General features: G+C 40.7%; 1 protein-coding gene and 1 long non-coding RNA gene across 9 annotated transcripts in view; both read left to right on the top strand.

The window, feature by feature from the left end:
• The window catches only part of FNIP2 (folliculin interacting protein 2), a 116962-nt gene that overhangs the window by 61030 nt on the left and 37552 nt on the right, over positions 1-18380 (top strand). For 5 of the 8 annotated variants that reach the window (XR_012498163.1, XM_019733168.2, XM_074338387.1 and 2 more), the window contains exons 6-9: positions 1600-1700; positions 1903-1992; positions 3568-3639; positions 13007-13136. Coding sequence is in view for 6 of the 8 variants with exons in the window: in XM_019733168.2 (XP_019588727.2) it covers positions 1600-1700; positions 1903-1992; positions 3568-3639; positions 13007-13136 (393 nt within the window). In the remaining 2 variants the exon portion in view is untranslated. The remainder of the gene's footprint in view (positions 1-1599; positions 1701-1902; positions 1993-3567; positions 3640-13006; positions 13137-18380) is intronic. The other 3 variants (XR_012498164.1, XM_019733170.2, XM_019733169.2) reach the window with 1 other exon arrangement.
• On the top strand, positions 3648-4650 carry LOC141572729 (uncharacterized). The gene is made up of 2 exons (XR_012498165.1): positions 3648-4063; positions 4188-4650. It is a non-coding gene; the product is annotated as an uncharacterized LOC141572729 (long non-coding RNA).

The following is an 18380-nucleotide window of genomic DNA, read 5'->3' as shown; positions in this document are numbered from 1 at the left end:
TTCGTTTGAAATGGGAAGCAGGATGAGTTCACATTAACAAAGCGATCTTAAAAGTGGCGATTTTCCTACACAGAGTGAGTATGAAAAGGCCTGTGACTTTATCAGATAGCTTTAAAGTCAAATGACTGTTTCCCTGCCTCTTTTGGGTCTCCATCTGTTACCCACTGTGTTCCTAATGCCATCACCAAGTTTTCATTCCTTGCAAAATGAAAAGAGAAGGGAAAAAAGGAGGGACCATATGAATGAGTTTATGGTATTTACCAATATTATTTTATCCTGTAAAAAAAACTTGGAAACTTGTTGGTGTGTTCGTTTATTTCTTTCTAAAGGAATGAAGTAGATAGTGAGTTTTTCCAGGCTGCTGAGGACCTTTGTGGCAAGATGGGCTGCCTGTGCTGGCCATCTCTTCAGCTGTCAGTTTTGCCCCTGTGCGTGGTTGGTACTTCGGCCTTGCAATGTCTTGGTTTTCACTCTCGAGTTTTTTGTCTTCTTCTAATTTTATACTTGTGGAGACAAAGAATGCTGAAATGTCTAATTTAACTCCCATTCTGGTACATTTGTTCATATATTTTGAACTTTGCAAGCAGTAATATTTCGTGTTTCTTTTTTGAGTAGAATAGCAAAACCTTTGTTATACTTCAGTAATTTGAAAAAAAGGTTTGTAATAAAGGGGCATTCTTAGGGGTCAAATAATTTGTTATTTTTTACAATCTTGAGAAATTAAACATATATTACACATACTTGTTTGTAGATTTGGGTGCCGTTAAGTCTGCTTGCTCTTCAACAAAATAATGAGTTTACTTGTTTGAGCATTTAACATTGGGCTGTTATGACTTAAGGCAGTATGGGAAGTGACGTTTATTGTGAGAGATTCTTTTTTAGACTCTTGATATTACCTGAACATTTATATACTAAGTTAACTCCTTGTAATAGAATATTGAGCTCAGATTGCACCGAAAATCATTTTGGCCTCATTCTGCATTATTCTCAAAATCCTGATACTTAGTTTACTTGTTAATAAATGCAATACATTATTAAAATCTGCTTCCCTCACATTTGTGTTGATGAGTAATTCTAACTTTGGATGTTTTAAACTCAGACTCCTATAGAGGAATCCTATCAATTTCTGTTATATCCTCCTCCTGAAAAAGGTTGCTAAGTTGTTCATAGATGTTAACTAAGAGTTCATATTAATTTCATTTTCAAGGTTTATGTAAAATTATCTCTGAAATGAATAGTAACATCTTGGCTGTCAGTCACAAAAGCAAAATTTAGAAATGAATAGTAATGTCTTAGGTGTCAGTCACTGAATCAAAATGTGTAGAGGTTGGTGTCCCATTATGTAATGTAAAACTGTTAGGAATGCGTTGTTTAGTTGTACAGGGTGATCTTCCTCAAAAAGCTTTTCTTGTATTTTCCTCCAGCAAATTCCCCTAACGTTTAATTCCCTTTGGTAGATGTGAAACTGTATTCATTTATAAAGAAAAGTCTGAGCAACTGATAATTTGTCTATATTTGAGAGGGTCCATTAGAAAACAGCTTTATTCATCTCTTCACATTTTTCTCCTCTCTCTCCCTTCCTTCCCCTCTCTGATTTAGCTTGCAAGACAGCTTTGAATACATCAATCAAGATCCCAATTCGGGAAAACTGAACACAAATCAGAATAATTTGGGTCCTTGTCGTACCGGAAGTAACCTAGGTAAAATCAGCCACATGAATGGGTTCTTTCTTTGTGAATACCACTGTTGTGGGCGTGTGTTTTGCTTTATTTGAATTCGTTGTGGTGTCTGTGTGTGTGTGTGTGTGTGTGTGTGTGTGTGTGTGTTTGCGTTCGCGTTATCTTTAATCTGTGTTCATTTTGTGCGTGTACTTTGTCCTCCTCTGTGTGTTTCTGTCCCCAGGTCTGCTGCAGGCGTGCAGCAGCAAGCTGCTACAGGGGGTGGCAGAAGGAGGACCTCTCCGGCTCACCCGGAGTGCTTCTTTCTTTGCAGGTTTGTGTGGAATGCTGAGTACAGTGCGACCCACACACATTAATAACTCCTGTGCAGATTCTTTAAAAAAAGCCTCTTTGGTGCCTCTCTAGAAATCCAAAGGGCTCTTGAGATATTAGTGTCAAATGCAGCCAAGTTCATGGTGTTTTGAAAATTCCACCAGTGAACCTCCATTGTAAATGTCTTTGATAATATCCCAGGGTAAGCTGATTTTGGACTGAAATGAGCCCTTAGTGTTTCTAAGAGGATTATGTTTTCTGATTTTCCTAGGCCGCTTCTGCTGCTGTGACCTTTCCCCTTTGCCATGGTATCTTATATCAATTTATTCACCTGCATCCTTATCTGCACAGAGTTTCTTCAAAAGTCACTCTAATAAGAGCATGGAAAACACCTCTTTCTCTCTCTCTCTCTCTCTCTCTCTCTCTCGCTCGCTCGCTCCCTCGCTCGCATTTAAGTAGTTTAAATACAGTTTCTAGGTTCTTCACAGGTATAATCATTTTGGTTTCTCTGGGTAGGTCAAGTCTGGGATGTAATCAGCCTTGCTGACTAAGGCTCTTGAATGTCTGTTGTAGTCTGGCACGATTAACAAGTGTGGAAACCTTTGTTACTAACATTAAAGGCTGTGTTTCTGGCAAATGGTTTTCTGTTCTTTGTAGTCTAAAATATGCTAAGCACCATGGCTAACTGACACCCTAATGAAACTGACACCCTCCCACCTGCTTAGAGTGAGGATAAAATGTTTATATACTCCCTTTAAAATTGTGAGAATAAACATGATTCAAAAAATAGCTGGCAAGTATAATAGTCAGGCAGGGCCCCGGGCTTCCAGTTTACTATAACAGCATGTCATCTCCCCTCTAGCGCAGTAAGTATCCAGTTGAGATCAATCTGAAACATTCCTAGAAGTCTGTAATACTTTAGAGCTTTGTCTCAGATTCATGCCAGGACATGAGTTTTTCTAAGTAACTACAGTAATACTGTGTATGGGTGTATATGGAAAAGAAGTGGAGGAAGAAATATTTGAAAATGAATATAAGTGTTTTCTATCTGCCAAGAGAGTGGGTTATATAAACAGAGAAGCATTTTTTATCTTTTTTTTTTTCAGAGAAGCATTTTTTAAATTTGTGAAATGATTTTCAAGTATTTCTCTTCACTGAGTTGCCTCTAGCTACTTCTGAAACTGATTATAAAGCATTTTGAAAATACAGTGCTATTTAAATTCTACTAATAACGAGGAAAATGGCTAAAAGTACCTTCCTGAAAATGTTTGCGCGCTGTATCAACTGCATGAATAGTTGATTCAGTTTTTTAGAGATGAGCATCGCTCACAAAAGTTTACATGCACAGTAGGGTAGTCAAGGCAGATAGTTACTTGATTCTGTTTTCTTCTTACTCTCCCCATCATCTTTTTATGTATTTCATTTTGATTTCTACTTAATCTCTATAAACTTACGCAAATCATCAGTAGCAGTAGCCTACTTGAAATGTAAAAATTATTGCAGTCATTTTTTTTTTTTTTATACAACACCTTGTTTGAAGAGCCCAATAACATGGTCTCCTTTTGCCTTTTCTTAGCACATAGCACTCCAGTTGACATGCCAAGCAGAGGACAAAACGAAGACAGGGACAGTGGCATCGCTCGATCAGGTATTTGTACTTCCTTTGAATTGGTTTGGCTAATAGAGTGAACTGTCCATAATGGTGAGGGAATTGGGAGAATGTAACACAGGCCTCAGCTTCCTTCTCCATGTTCTAAAATAGCGTCATATGTCTAAATCTCTACGAATGCGATGTACAGTACCTAGGAGTAATTGTACGACACAGACGGACTAGTTTTTTTTCTGATACCTAAACCCAAATGAGACTAATGTATTTGGAGAAATTTCTTTTTAAAGGGAAGCTTCCTTGAGCCAATTGTACTTGGTGGTTTGCTTGCTGGGTGTTGAGTATAAAACCAGGAAGGAAAGCATCTGTGGAAGTCAGTCTGTCCGCGACTAATGAAGGGCCTGCCAGTTGACTTGGTCACCCTTTCTTCTGTCCTAGAGTCACGCCATTCTAGATTTTATCTCAGGTACCCCTTCTCTCCTTATTTTAAGACTTGAGCTTTTCTAATCCTGCTTTTAGCATCTTTTGGTTTTTGCTTTAGTACATGATTCTGCCGTAGATTTTTGATTTGTGATCGCTATTTGAGGTAGGTTCTGTGCTGTGAAGGAAAGGCAGTGAACTAATGATCTGGAATCTGCGGACTTGGAGATGAGTGGGGCTTCGCCTGATGAACACGTACACACAGCCCCTGTCTTCCACGGGAGACTAGGGGCACCCTGCCGGTTTCACCAGTGATACATGCCGCCTTCACCAAGCAGGCCAGTCAGTCAGGGCTCGGATGTGCCAGGGCTGGATCCAGGCCTCCAGGCCTTTCCTTCTGACCTTTCACTCTTTCCTGCTTCCAGCTCTTTCCTGTAGAAACAGCTTGAAGGAGTCCTGGCATTCCTTCTGTGTAGTACCAGAGCCTGTCTCCCTACTTGGTACAACTGTGCTCCCAAATTATTCAATGTAATTTGGTACTGAATCCCTGTTTGGTTTACATATGTCCCATAATGTAAAGTATGCAGCATTTTATTGATAGTTAAATAAAAATAGTGGAGACGTTTTGGTTTACTCAGACTATTCGGAATTTTTCTGCTTGGAGGATTTGTCTCTTCCCCCTTGTGCAGTCATTCATTTCATTCATTGAGTCAGTCAGTCATGTATATCAACATGGATTCATAGATACATATTTTATACTTTGGGTTGCAACCCAGTACTACTTTTATTTAGTTGCTCAAACTGTTCCAGCCTTGGCCATGGAAGCCATGGAGCTCCTTCAATGGACTCCTGTGTTGCTTTTACATATCCACATCAGTGTGTGTGTGTGAGTGTGTGTGTGTGTGTGTGTGTGTAGTTGAACACTTCCTTACTTTCTGAGATTACCAGATGCTCCAGACTTGTCTTGTATGTTTCCTAGCGCCCCCCCCACCCCCACCCCGAATCAGCCATTTCTCCATGGGGTCTTGTCCTTTCACTGGAGAAAGGTATTAAATTCCAAAGTCTGGATACTACAAGTGCTTGTTGCTACTGGAGTGTCATTTCTTATAACCTCTCAACTGACCAGCAAAAAATATGACTTTATGCTTACTGTATTTATACATATAAATATTTCTATATGCAACATCTGTATATTAAGTTAAACATGAGTTTGTACTGATATCTCCATTATTCATAACCCATTACCACATGGATTATTGTACCTTCATCCCCTTGCTTATCTGTAAATTCTCACTCCAGCCATGAGAAGCCTGGCTCTCACTATTTGCCAACCATTTAATTATTTACACACACACACACACACACACACACACACACACAATATCACTTTTCAGAATTGTTAACCTGTACCCCTATAGGAAACGACTTCATTAACTACAGTACAGTGTAATTCCTTTTACCTTTAATCTTACACACGTCCGTCCACTCTTTTCCAAAGTTACTTAGGTCAGCATCCTTCGAGATGGGGGGATTTTGGCAGTTATATATACCAGGCCAGTAGAATCTCTGAAATCACAGCTGACACCAGGTCATCTTGCAACTGGCTTCATGAGTGCACCCAGAAATTCTGATGATCACAAATTAGGTCTGAAGAATAAGGTTCTTTTTTTCCCCCATTAGTCCAGTAAAGAAGTAATTTTAGAAAAGCTTTTTGTCTGTTTGTTTGTTTTTAAAATCATTGTTTATAGAGAGAAACCTGTTCCAGAATTTTTAAAAAAGGAATTTTAAAGGAGATTTTGCAATTCTCCATCAAAAGGAAACCTGATGCTCTGTCCTCTGCCATCAGCCCCTTCTGTAAGCATCCGTTCTGCAGGCAGCCTTCAAAGGAAGGAATGGATGGAGGAGCTTATTTCACGTTCAGCAGCAGACTTGTTCTGTGCATAGTGTTCTCTGGGGCTAAAAAGAGCCACATGGTTTTGAATTCTTAAAGGGGTTTAAGAATTGTTGCCGAACTAAATTATTTTGGTGGTTTCCACAGGAAGACCAATTTGATACAGTTGAAATTGAGGGAAGGAGTTAGAAGGGTGGTACTGCTTCCTGATTAGCCAGCCATCAAGCCACATTTATTTATTGAATAACGAATTTCTAGCCCCGTGTTATTGGGCTCTACCAGAATTTGGGGTATTTTTGAAGAAGACGAAAGTATAGCATGTGCCCTTGGGAAGAGTTACATGTAAACCAAGAGTTAAAACCAGTGTGATAAGTACTACCCCATAAAATACTATAGGAGCAAAGAAGAAGAGTAAGTACCTTTGCCTGGGAAGCCAGAATGATGGCCTTGTAGAAGAGGTGATATTTGAGTGACACCTTGTAGGTAGAAAAGAACTACATCAGAGTTTAGCAAAAGAGCATTTCTGAAAATAGTTTGTGCAAGGGTGTAGATCCTTGAGAGCACACTGTTAGAATGTTTGCACAATGGCAGGACTGGAACGTCAATTGGGTTAGAAATGTGAGGCCATGTCAGAAGGGTAACGGTGGTTAGGAAAGGCTGATTTTGAATGGCGCCAGTGCCATGCTAAGGAATTGGATTTAATCTTGTTAGTGGGGCAGCTAAGGGACATAACTTGATTGGCTCTATATTTTAGATGCATGCGGTGTTTCATAAACTCTGTTCCAGAAGAAAATAGACTCATATATTCATTGCCAAAGTAGATTAACGGCGATACTTTCTAGTTTACGAAGGGTGAAGGGGTTAGGGGAACTGGGCAATAGATTTTTCCCATTAATTTTATTTCAGTGCAATTTCCCCAAACTTTTGGAGTTTCTCACGTGTGTGTGTGTGCGTATAAAACTAGTGTAAAATGATTATCTGATTTAGCAGAAATTTTGAAAAATAGTCCATTATTTTTTTTCCTCTTTCCTTTTTGGAATAGTGTCTTAGAAAAATATACAACATTTTTTCTGAGTTATTCAGTAGCTTTTTGTAATAACAGAGGAAAGAAAATCTTAATTCTGATCTGTTCTTAATGCATTTTACTCCTCATCATAAGTGCTATAATGCCTCTTTGCATAGTTTGTAACATAGACACACACACACACAGAATAAGAAATAGAGCAATAAAAAGACTTAACTAGTTAGAAAAACTATTTTTTTAATGAAGTTTCTTCAGTAAAGAAATAAACTAATCAGCTCAAAATGTTATTTGCATCGTAATATTAGCAGTTTACTCAAAGATCTTTGCCTTACTCCCTGAATTTCTGGAATGTATTAAGAAGCATAACTGAGAAATATATATATATATATATATATATATATATATATATATATACACACACACACACACACTATTCAAAATTTCATATTCATATTCATAGGCTTTTACTCATAACAAGTTTGAGAACTATTTCTCCAGTGTCATTGTGGAAGATGAGAGGTATAAGTAGGAGACAAGATGACATATTGTTGTTTAACAAAAGATTGGAAGCAACCCAAATGTTCACCTCTAGGGACTGGATAAATTGCATACTTCCCAGTCAAGGAATACCACGTGGCAGTTAAAGGATTGAGGCAGCTTGGCATGCCTTGAAATAGAAAAATTCTCTCAGATACACACATATTTTAAGGAAAAAAAACAAAGGTGTATCAACAGTGTATTACAGGGAACTGTCATTTATGTTTCAAAGAAAGGTATAGCCAAGATCTCCCTCTACATATAAAGACAGATAAGTATATTCATAGGCTGTCTGCAGAAGGGATGCAGGCTGGGACAGGTATGGGGGGAATATGCATTCTCGTGGTATTCTCTTTTGAGTATTTTGAATGGGCCCTCTGTGCATATATCAACCAAAAAGATAAATTATTTTTAAGAGCGTCTGTGAGGGGTTGCCATTAGGAATTTTCAAGTAAAGTCTTGGGAAAGAAGAGGGATGAATTCAGCCTTACTAGGAGGCAGTACTGGCAGGGCTCGGTGACTGATGGGACATGGGCAGGAGGGAGGAGCCAAGGGCAGCTCTCCCGAGTCTAACTTGGGAAAACAGGCGGAGGACGATGGCATCAACCAGTGAAGGGAAAGCAGGCAGCCAGTCTGGGGAGACAGATGTTGAGGTAATTCTTTAATAGAAGTATACATAAGTTCTACAGCTATGGGTAGTCAGCTGTAATTTAGAAAGAGGAATCTGGCTTTAAAGAGAGGGATTGGAGCAGAAGCTAAAATTTGGAAATCTGGGGTGCACGAGTGGAGTAAGGTTCAGAGGGTCGGGACTGAGACCAGAGTCCTTGAGCCTTGTGAATCTGTTGCCCTCACTCAGGTTTAGATTCTTTTTCTTATCAAAATGTCCAAATCTTTCTCTGAAAAACTGCATTTCCTTTGTTCTTAACAGTAGTAAAATAAGCAGAAGATCGGCATGAAGACAACTTCCAATATCTACTTTCGGACATTTTTACTTGAGTGTTTTAAAAGGAACCATCAGGGCAAGAATACACATCATAGATTGTAAATAGGACATGTGTTTTGGCCACTATGCAGGTACAGGATAGACCCCACGCTCAAGATCGGGTTTGGATGTCAAGATTGATAACATTACACATACACTGAAAGGATACGAAAAGGTTTATTCCCCACATAATGAAGCTTTCTGATGAGAGCAGTGGGCTGCCCACACTGGCTAGAAGATGATTTGGGAAAGAGGGAAAGGAGACTATCTTGGTTTTTGAGGGTAGAGCCAGGGTGAGGGGTCTGGCACGTGGTGTGAACTTCCCACTGGCCACAAGGAGGGAGCGCCAAGGCCTTCTCATCAGCTTGCCCAGATACGGAGCAGAAAAGGGAGGGGGGTGGGTGAAGCTAAAAGCCATCAGCAGTCAAATCTCAAAAACTGGAGTCGGACCCTATTACCACATGGGTCACCTTTGGATGATGTCAGATGCCATCCCATTTGTATTTGAACCCTTCCTAGACTTAACTGACACAGTGCTTTGTGGAGTGGGGCAGGAGTCACGGAGTGCACTGTTTTTGTTTGTGGTCTGTGTAGGGGAAAGGCTGCGGCCTTGTGTGTATCCATATAGGCAAATGCTGGAACCACCGCCTGTCAGAGCCTTGGCGGTACAACGCGTGCTCCTCGGGGAACACGAGAGAATGCGAGGCCTCCAAGGAGCGGCCAGGAGGTCATGTGCCGCTCACTTCTCTGTCTGTCCTGGGAAGTGGTCACAAGGCAGTTTCTCATCACCTCCTGGGTTCTGGTGACATGGAGCTTTCTACCCTGCCCGCTCAGACGAGAGCTGCAGAATATAAAACTGCTTAGCTGGAGCCTAGAACTGGCTCCCCAGCGACAGGGGCTCCCCCAACTTGGGTTTCAGGCATCTGACCCCGTTGGCGTGAGGGACAAGGACCACTGGGGACTGAGTGGCCCCTGAGGCCGGGTCTGCTTTTCCCGTCTGTGCAAGTGATGAACTGCCCAAATGTGAGTAATAAGCTGCCTTTGTCCTTACTGTCAGATCTCGACCTTGGGCTTCGCCTTGTCTTTTATGTATGTGAACTTGGCAGTCTGTACTGTACCTTGGGCAGAACTCAATTTCTTCATTTCTGTAGACTGCTCGTATTTCAAGTTTTAGGTTCCCAGCATCACTCCCCAGAATGGTATATTCTACAGGAATAGATGGATGCTAATTGAACAGTTTTTCTCAGGCACGAGGGTGGAGGTGAAAATACACATTTTAAATTAGGAGTTAACCTGGTGCAAAATGTTAACAGTAATCTCCTAGTGATGGGATTTGGGCTAATTTTAGTTTTCTTATTAGCTCTGCTAATAAGTCTTTGCAATCCATATATGTATTCACTTTTTTGTTCAAATTGTAGAAGGATTCTAAAAAGAAAACTGATACTAAAAATATTAAGGAGCATTAGACATAACACTTTGAAGCTGAAACTCAGCCTGTGACTACTTTACCTAAAAGTCTCACATTTTGTAACTGAGGCACCAGTTGGAGAATTTCTTTACCCAGCTCACAGAGCTAATTGGGGGCATAGCTGGGGCTGCCGTGCATCCCCCTTAAGTCTCAGGCGAGAACTCTTGAGTAGCCTGTAGACACCAGGCCCTGTAGCAAAGGGAGGGTGAATCAACTGGGCAGAGCCCATGCAGCTCTAGTTTCATACAGGGTGAGTGGGGTGCACAGAGCTCTAGCGTCAGTCACATCACGCCGCTCTCACGGCCTTTCCCACCACGAGCCGAGCCGGCAGTCCAGTGCAATAAATGTGAATCCAGCCTTTCTTCATGCAAATGGAAAAAGGTTGTGGGCTGAAATTAGTCTTGGTCTTGCATTGGAGAGTTGTAACTATTGTTTTCTAGAGTACCTGATTTACGAATATATGCCCCAGTACTTTTCCATAAAAGTCTGATTAAATAATATTAAAATATTTTTGATGAGGAAATGCTAGGTAGCACTAAGCCAGCACCTTAGCTTAATATTTCATTTGTATGCCGTAAAAATTAATACTCAGCATTTTATAATGAGGAGAAAAGGAATAATCTCTTCTCTTTTTTGTTACTTTAAGTTTTTGCCTTTCCTTTTCATGTCTTCATTACAAGTCCTAGGTTCTTTTCATACTTAACTAATCAGAATTAGAAACCTTTTAGTACTCTGAAATGTCTTACTTAGCCCACATTTTCTAAGAATTACCACAGAGTGAAAACTTACATTTATTGTATGGTGCACTGGGCTAAGCGTTTTGCATGTATTGATTTGTTTAATCTTCATCGGAACCTTAGGAAATAGATCAGTTTTTTTCAAACTTTCTTTTGTTTGCACAGATGCTAATGCATTTTATGTCCAGTAGCAGACCTCTTTAATAAACAAAAGTTTCCTCAATAGTAACACTGCACTGTACTCATTTTTGTTTTCTTATTTTTTTATATGTTGGTTTCGATCCATTAAATAATTCATAACCCACCAGCAGATATCAGCTGTCGTGAAAAATACTGAGGTGTGCTACTTTATTGTCTCCATTTCACAGATGAGAAAGTTAATTGGTGAAGTAAACTATACAAGTGTTCCAGATGGTGAGTGACAGAGCAGGGATTTGAACAAGGAGCCTAGGCTCTCAGTTTATGAAACTGAATTATACAGCCATATAATTTCCAGAATAGATTGGACCTCAGGGTCAGCTCCATCTTGCTTCTGTGATGAGAAAAAAATGTTTATAATGCAAATACATCCCCTCAACTGTGTCCTCCACATGCCAGAAAGAAGTTGACTTGCTCAGCTGAAGACAGAGAAAGAGAGAGAGAGAGAGAGAGAGAGAGAGAGAGAGAGAGAGACAGGGGACCCTAGAGATTTGAGAATAGGGAACAAGGAGCTTTTGGATCTTGTAGTGGACTGTAAGAACTTGGAGGATGGGGCAGGAATGTTTGGGATTTTTTTTATTAAGTAATTTTGAGGAAAAACTCTCTTTTACCTTCTTTCAAAATTCTCAGTAAAATTACCTCCTCACTGTTATTTGAAATGTGGATTTGATTTTGGAGGTTTAAGTCAAGCCTCAAGGTTGAAACCAGGTCAGAGCAGAGGCTACCTGCTGGGGCCAGCCACCTCTGGGTGGCACTTCAGTGAAGAAGTGCCGTGCATTCAGTGGGTGTTTATTGTCTGTTGTGTTCAGGGTAGTATCCTGGGCACCAGGCGTACAAAGATGGTTAAGATCTACCAAACACATTTTCTGTGAATATTGACTTGAGAAAAGCATCCCATAGACCTTTGCTGTGGGAAGAAGCTTAAGTCATTACGCGTTAGCCTGGAAAGTTCTTGATACTCTTGTGGACGTGAAGCTCCATGAAGGCAGGTGTGTGTGTGTGTCTTGCCCACCACTGTGCCCCAGCTGCCTCGCACAACACCTGATGCATCGTAGATACTCAGCATTTGTTTATTGGTCATTGGCTGATAGCCAAGTAACTCTGGTAGTATTTAAGAACTCAAGTCAGAGAGTCAGGTTATTTACATCGGCCATAAAAGTGTAAATAAAAATAGAATAGTTCACTTGGAGAAACTGCCTTACCAAGTGATATCCCTGAGCGCAGTACCGTGTTTACTGAAGTCAGTTTCCTTGGCCCTGTGATTTGCTTGTGAAAATGTTGACCAGTCATCTATCTGTAATACCCCATGTCCTTTTCCTGGACGGAATGACATTTCAGTACCTAATTCCGTAGCCCTGAGGAAGTAAAAGGAGAAAAAGTCTTGACCCCCTTTTCCATTCTTCCAAACCAAGCAGACATCTGCCAAGCAGCTGGGATTTGAAAGAAACCCTTTGCCTACCTAAGAGGGACAAGTTCCTTCCTGCCTGTCAGAGAAGTCTGGGCTGGCGTGTCAGCTCACATTTACTACAAGCCCAAGTGCAGGCACCCAATGTTATGTAGCAGGAGGAAGCAGAGAGGCGTGGAGGCAAATGAGTAATCCAAGCAGAAAACGTAAATTGAAGACTAGAGGTTGCTCTTTCATAGCAAAGGGAGTGGCAGGAGGGCTGCGGGGAAGGAGGGATAAATATTGTGTGTTTGGAGATGGGCAGCAGGAAAGAGGATATTATGTGGAGCAACTACTTATTTGCCTAGATTTCACCTCAAAATATAGAGTGACAAAGTAGTGGAGAGGAGGCAATGTGTGTAAGTAAACTGTGTGTGTATGGCGTTGTTGCCACGTAGCAATCCACACAGTTGTGTTATATGGGCCATTTTACCAGATTATCTGCAATCTACACTCTGATTGAGTGAGTAACAATTATTTTGCATTTGTAATATGGGGCATGATAATTGATGCACTTGCGTTGTCTGTAATCCCTGTTTCTTTTCATTTGTTTTCCTTTCTAAAGAATGTTTTCTTTGCTGTGCAGAGGTCATACGGTAGTAAGAGAGGAGTTATAGTCGCCCCCTGCTGGAAGTGACTGGTAGAACCTGACGATTCAGGTTGCTTGGCAGGAGTACTCAATTTACTTTGAAATTTTCTTCCCCACAGCTTCGCTAAGCAGCCTTTTGATCACTCCTTTCCCATCTCCAAGCTCCTCTACATCTTCTTCCAGCAGTTACCAGCGCCGCTGGCTTCGAAGTCAGACCACAAGTTTGGAGAATGGCATCATTCCTAGGAGGTGAGCTGCAAGTTTCCTCTTGCTGAAAAAGGTACTTGTGTCGGCAGCGCCATGAGACTGGCGGACTGTACTCACCTATTATCAAGGGAAAACAGCTGCTGAAGCATTTTGATTCGCTTCAGTATAGCCTGAAAGTTTATAAGTTAGAAGCTTTCTGGAAACAAAAACGGGGGGGGAAAAGTCTGGTTTGGAAGACACTGGGTAATATTTGGATAGTTGTGCCATGAATGAGCTAGATTTGGTGTTAATTTAAAAGGAGTAGTGAGCGCTCTCTTTTAACAGGTTCCCTTCCAGATGTGGCTCCCGTAAGTTAGAAGGGTGAAATAAATCTCTTCCTTGGCTTACAGTGACCCAGCATGGTCTTTGAAAATACATGAACTCGAGTATTGTGACATGCTCTCTTTGTAAAACTTAAATTCTTAAACTAAACAGTCATGAGTCAGATTATAAATGAGATGGCAGTGAGGTGTTTTCTGCCTTTATTTCAGTTGGTTTTTAGATCTAAAACTCAGTTGTGCATAAAATGTACGTTTTTGGCTTATGATGATGTTACATCAGTAGCATGCAGCCATTTGTTCCTACACGCAAAAAACTTGAAGGGAATTAAGGTAGGTTGTACCTATAAAATTTCACGTTGGTTGATTTAGTAAATTGACTAGTAATAACCATGTGTGGGGATCTGTGCAGGTTTAAAGATGATCCAGCTACCTGCCTGCAACGAAGTAGTTTACAGATACATTCCATAGTAATGATATAAGGATGCTAACTGATGAGTACTGTAGACAAGCATAAAGTGCCTTGGGACTCAGAGACGGGAGAGAACGCTTTCTGGTGGTCATGGGGAGAATTGGGGAGCCCTCCAGGGAAGAGATGGTACTGAAAGGACACGCTGAGAAACGAGAGGTCAAGGTGTGCATATAGTACATGTCACGTTGCTTGCCCCTCTTCTCCTGTGCTCTCACAACCCTAGGGAGCTAGATAAGAGAAAAAATATCGCTGCGTCACTGAACAACCACTGTTTGGTTGGTGAACTTCAAGTGCAATGGTTAAGAGCTTGGGATTTGGTGTGGGGACAAGTCCTGGCTCTGCCACTCACTAGGTGAATGTGAGAAAAGTTAACCTGGATTCGAAGCGTCACTTCCTTATCTGCAATATAATTGTACTAGTGCTGGCTTCCCAGCATTGTTGGGAGAGTTAAATGAGGTAATAGCAAGTCAAGTCAGGCCAGGATGAGATACAATAAGTAAAATATAGGCCAATGTGACTTAATTACTGTTATTGTTATTACTGCAGCTGTCAGGAGAAGGTGTCCTGCCATCCTTACTGTCATTGCAGTGGCTTCTGTGATTGGAAGAAATAGATGGACCTTAGAAGCCTTCCCCGTTAGACATCTTCCCTTTACTAAAAATGCTTTTCCATCCCTTCAGGTTTGAATCCAAAGTTGAATAGCATTCCCCAACCCAGTCCTTCGAAATTGTTCAAAAACTCTAATTTGAATTGAGATCTGGCATTGGGAACTGATGAATTGCTAGTGAACATATACCTAAAATAAGTATCGTAGGCTCAAAAATGAAAATGTAGGGCCCCTTGTTCAAAAAGCAGGAAAAAGCGTTATTAAAGGGTACTAAATGTAAAATGTAAATAATACTTTACTTACAAAATGTAATAGGAATAATAGTGGTACATGAATAATAACAAATTTATAAATTGCAAAAAAGTAATACTTTGTTGTCATGATTTTATGCAATATAATAATGCATGTGATACCTGTGATACCATCTTAAGATTTTTCTGGCTTCTCTGCAAATTCATCTGTGTAGGTCATCCAAATTTATACATTAATCAGTGTAACTGAAAGCAGCTTTACTAGCTCCTGACAAATGCAAGGTGGCAAATATTTTTGATATTTTGTTTACTTTTGAGAAAGATCTTTCTTCTGTTGCAACTGTTACTGGGGCTTTGTAGGTTAAGACAACATTGAGGTACAGTTCTGATAAATTTTCAAAATGTAAATTTTAGTATATGTAGATGATTCTTGAGGAACAGTTTTTCTAAAAAAGATTTAAGTCTTCACATAAATCCATTTAGTGTAAGTCTGAATTTAATTTTAAATGTAAATTTATGCAAGGTTATTTTAATGTTTCCTGACATTTCTTATAACTTACGGAGCTTTTACAAGAAACGGGAAATGTCTTTATGAGTTGATTTACAATGTTGTTGGAGTTTTCCAAACCAGAGATTATAAATTCTTTGAAGAATTTCAGTAACTCCCAGTTATGCTTTATAGCGGTGTCCAGTGTAGGCTCTCCCTTTGTGATTATTTACTGTGCTGGGGCTCAGGTCGGAGAATTAAATATCTGTGCAGACTCCACAGGGGTGGGCTGTGATGATAGATGGACAAGCTGTCCTCTCACCATGGGTCACAGCCCTGCCCAAGTCCTTCCTCTCTCCCAGGCCGTGACCGCTGCTGCTTCTGCTGCTGCCACTGTCACACCCACCAGTCTGGGCCTTGTGGCTCCCTGGATGGCTCAGACATGGGGGTGCGTGCCTGACCGCCAGGCCAGTTGTTCAGTGTCTGGGTTGTGTGCTCTCGAGCCTGAGCCCACCGGGTACTCTGCTGCCTGGTATCTTGACTGCTCACACACTGCTTCATTGTCCCGTCAGACTTCACTTACAGTTTCAAAGACAAAATGATTAAGAATTCAAGAGAATAACCCCAGAACATTACACCAAACCTGGGACCCTTGTGAGAGCAGGGCTCTGTGTGAGCTGGCCCTGGATTCAGCACGGTTCCATCCTGACAATGGAAGTACAGAGGACATTTTGAATTAATGCCTGTGCCGGTGAAGACCCCTTCATTTAAAGGTTGTTGCAGTCGATCTCTGCCTTTTGGCAGGTGTGTGCATTGAGAAATTAGTGCCTTATGCTAGACAGGAGAACAGTGGGTACCAAAAATATGATTTCCTCTGGCTTTGAGAGAAAATTCGAAGGGTCAAAAAAACTTTCTTCCTAAGAGTTAAAGGTAGTCGGGGAAGATAGGCACAGTCCTTCACAGGATTTTACTTGCAATGTTAATGTTGCACACTGGCACCCATGCCACAGGGTTCCGCGCTGTGCCAGGCGGTGAGCTTGGTGGTAACCCTGGACGGAGTCAGACTCGGGCACTTAGCTGGGACAGACGTACTGCCTGTAGTGGGAGAGAGCTGCAGAGATTTCATCCCTACATGAGGCCATTGAAACCCGACAGGAGCAAGGTACAGGGGCCCAGAAAAGCTTTCCACTTGAATTATTAAATTGAACCAACCATATAAAGTTGCCAATGGAGTGGTCTCTGAAATGGCGATTTCATATGTTTCAGTGTATTGATAGATTCCACATAAGTTCAAAGCTGACATACACAGTTAGACTAAGCGCTCCTGATATCCAGCATAGGTCATTGAGATGTACTGCAGTACTCATAGTTTTCACTTTATTTATGATCTTGAAGGACTCATAATGTATGTAAATGCCTGTTCATCAGTGTCAACAAAATTCTATTTGATTTTTAATAAGGAGAAAAATTAAATGGGTGGATGGTCTTTCCTCTACTTGAAGGCCTGTTAGCTGATGTGTTTGTTCCCACCTACTTCCCCTCCGTGCTCCAGCTGGCACAATGCTTTTGATGGCAGGAACACCAGGCGATGGATGACTCATAGGGACCGAGTCCCAGGTCACTTCCAGGAGCCAAGAAATGAGGCTGGATTACAAGACAGAAACCCTGAGTTCTAACTCCAGTATTGTCACTGTGATGTTTTCTCTTCCTGAAGCAAGTTGATTAATCACGCTGACTCAGTTCCTGTATTTGCAACACAGTCTATGGTACCTTACCTGTAGGTGACTTAAGGGTAAAGATAAGATGAAGTATTTGGGTTTATACTTTCCTTTTTAAAAACCTCTGAAACCTCCTTTCATTGTGTAATAATTTTAAAAGTATGATTACAGTACCACATGAGCTGATTTATTGCAGTTTGCATGATTGACCCAAGATTACAGGATGGAACTCAGTTGTTTTAGAATTCGGTAGAGACATATAGTGACGTAAGAGCTACCCATGCTATTTTAGCTGTGGAAGTTTTTCAGAAATTCAGTAGGTGGCACTCTCTGCTGTGTCAAAGTGGAGTTGGTGGTTGTTTATAAGGGTAGAGATGGAGATGATGCATAAATCTGTGTCGGGCTCAGTTTTTTATTGCAGTTTGATTTCAAATTAAAGACCACATTGGCCAAAGATGAATGGACCTATATGGTCATTTTACTTTTTGGAAAAGAAGGGAAAGAGGCGATAACAAGAAAGTGTTGCAAGACAGGTACTGGTATCAGATAAGCTCAGAAGTTCCTATACAAGATAGAAATGAACTGGTGCAGGAAAACAAAGTTATAGTACAGCTACTTGGGAAAAGAGGAGGGAGCGCTGTATGAAATGAAGGAAAATTCTAAGAGAGCCTCAAGAATTGTTTTCTGGCAAGCAGAAGATTAGGACCTAGGAATTTCTCAGAGAAAACGGTTGATGGTTATTAATGCATAGCATTTACAAGAACACCTGGAGATCGCGTCTTTCCAGTGGGATGTCTGTTAGTGAGAGCCTTTTCCTGATTTATCAACCATACCCACATCTCCGGGATCTCGCTTGAAGTCAAGAGAAACAAGAACATACCTCTCTGAGGTTAGAACAAGACATCTGTCTCCTTTCCCTCAAAAATAAAGTAGCTTTCCTGACCATAAAGCTTTTGATGTATGTATGTTTTTTAAAATGTGGATATGTTTGAAATCACAAGCCCATTATAGACGGTAAGTAGAGCACTAAATAAGAAATTTAAGACCAAGAGTAGGAGGCCAACTGCCTCAAATTCTGCCAAGCATAAGTGATTGTCATGTTGTAATTTGTAGTACAGAAAAATGGAGGCAGTTGTGTCCTCCCGTATTTGGCGGAGATATGAGACTAGATGGTAGAGTGCTTGAGAAAGAGAAAGCTTATTGTGTAACTGTCATGTGCCAGGCCAGGCACTGTCGTTTGCAATATTATGTCCTTTGCTTTGATTTCTTTGTAGAAGAAAAACAATTGTTTAGTTTTCACTCTTGCTGTTTATAGCTATGTGGTTAACTTATGCTGGTGTTTCAGAATAGTTAAATAAGAGACATGGTCGGGCCATGTTTGTGAGGTTTACCTCTGAAAATAAATTGAATATGTATTTAGAATTTATTGGTGTC

This window comes from Rhinolophus sinicus, linkage group LG07 (assembly GCF_036562045.2).
Source record: "Rhinolophus sinicus isolate RSC01 linkage group LG07, ASM3656204v1, whole genome shotgun sequence".
In the NCBI taxonomy this organism is placed as follows: Eukaryota; Metazoa; Chordata; class Mammalia; order Chiroptera; family Rhinolophidae; genus Rhinolophus; species Rhinolophus sinicus.
Note: the sequence above shows the minus strand (reverse complement) of the source record. Positions and strands in the feature narration are given on the sequence as shown.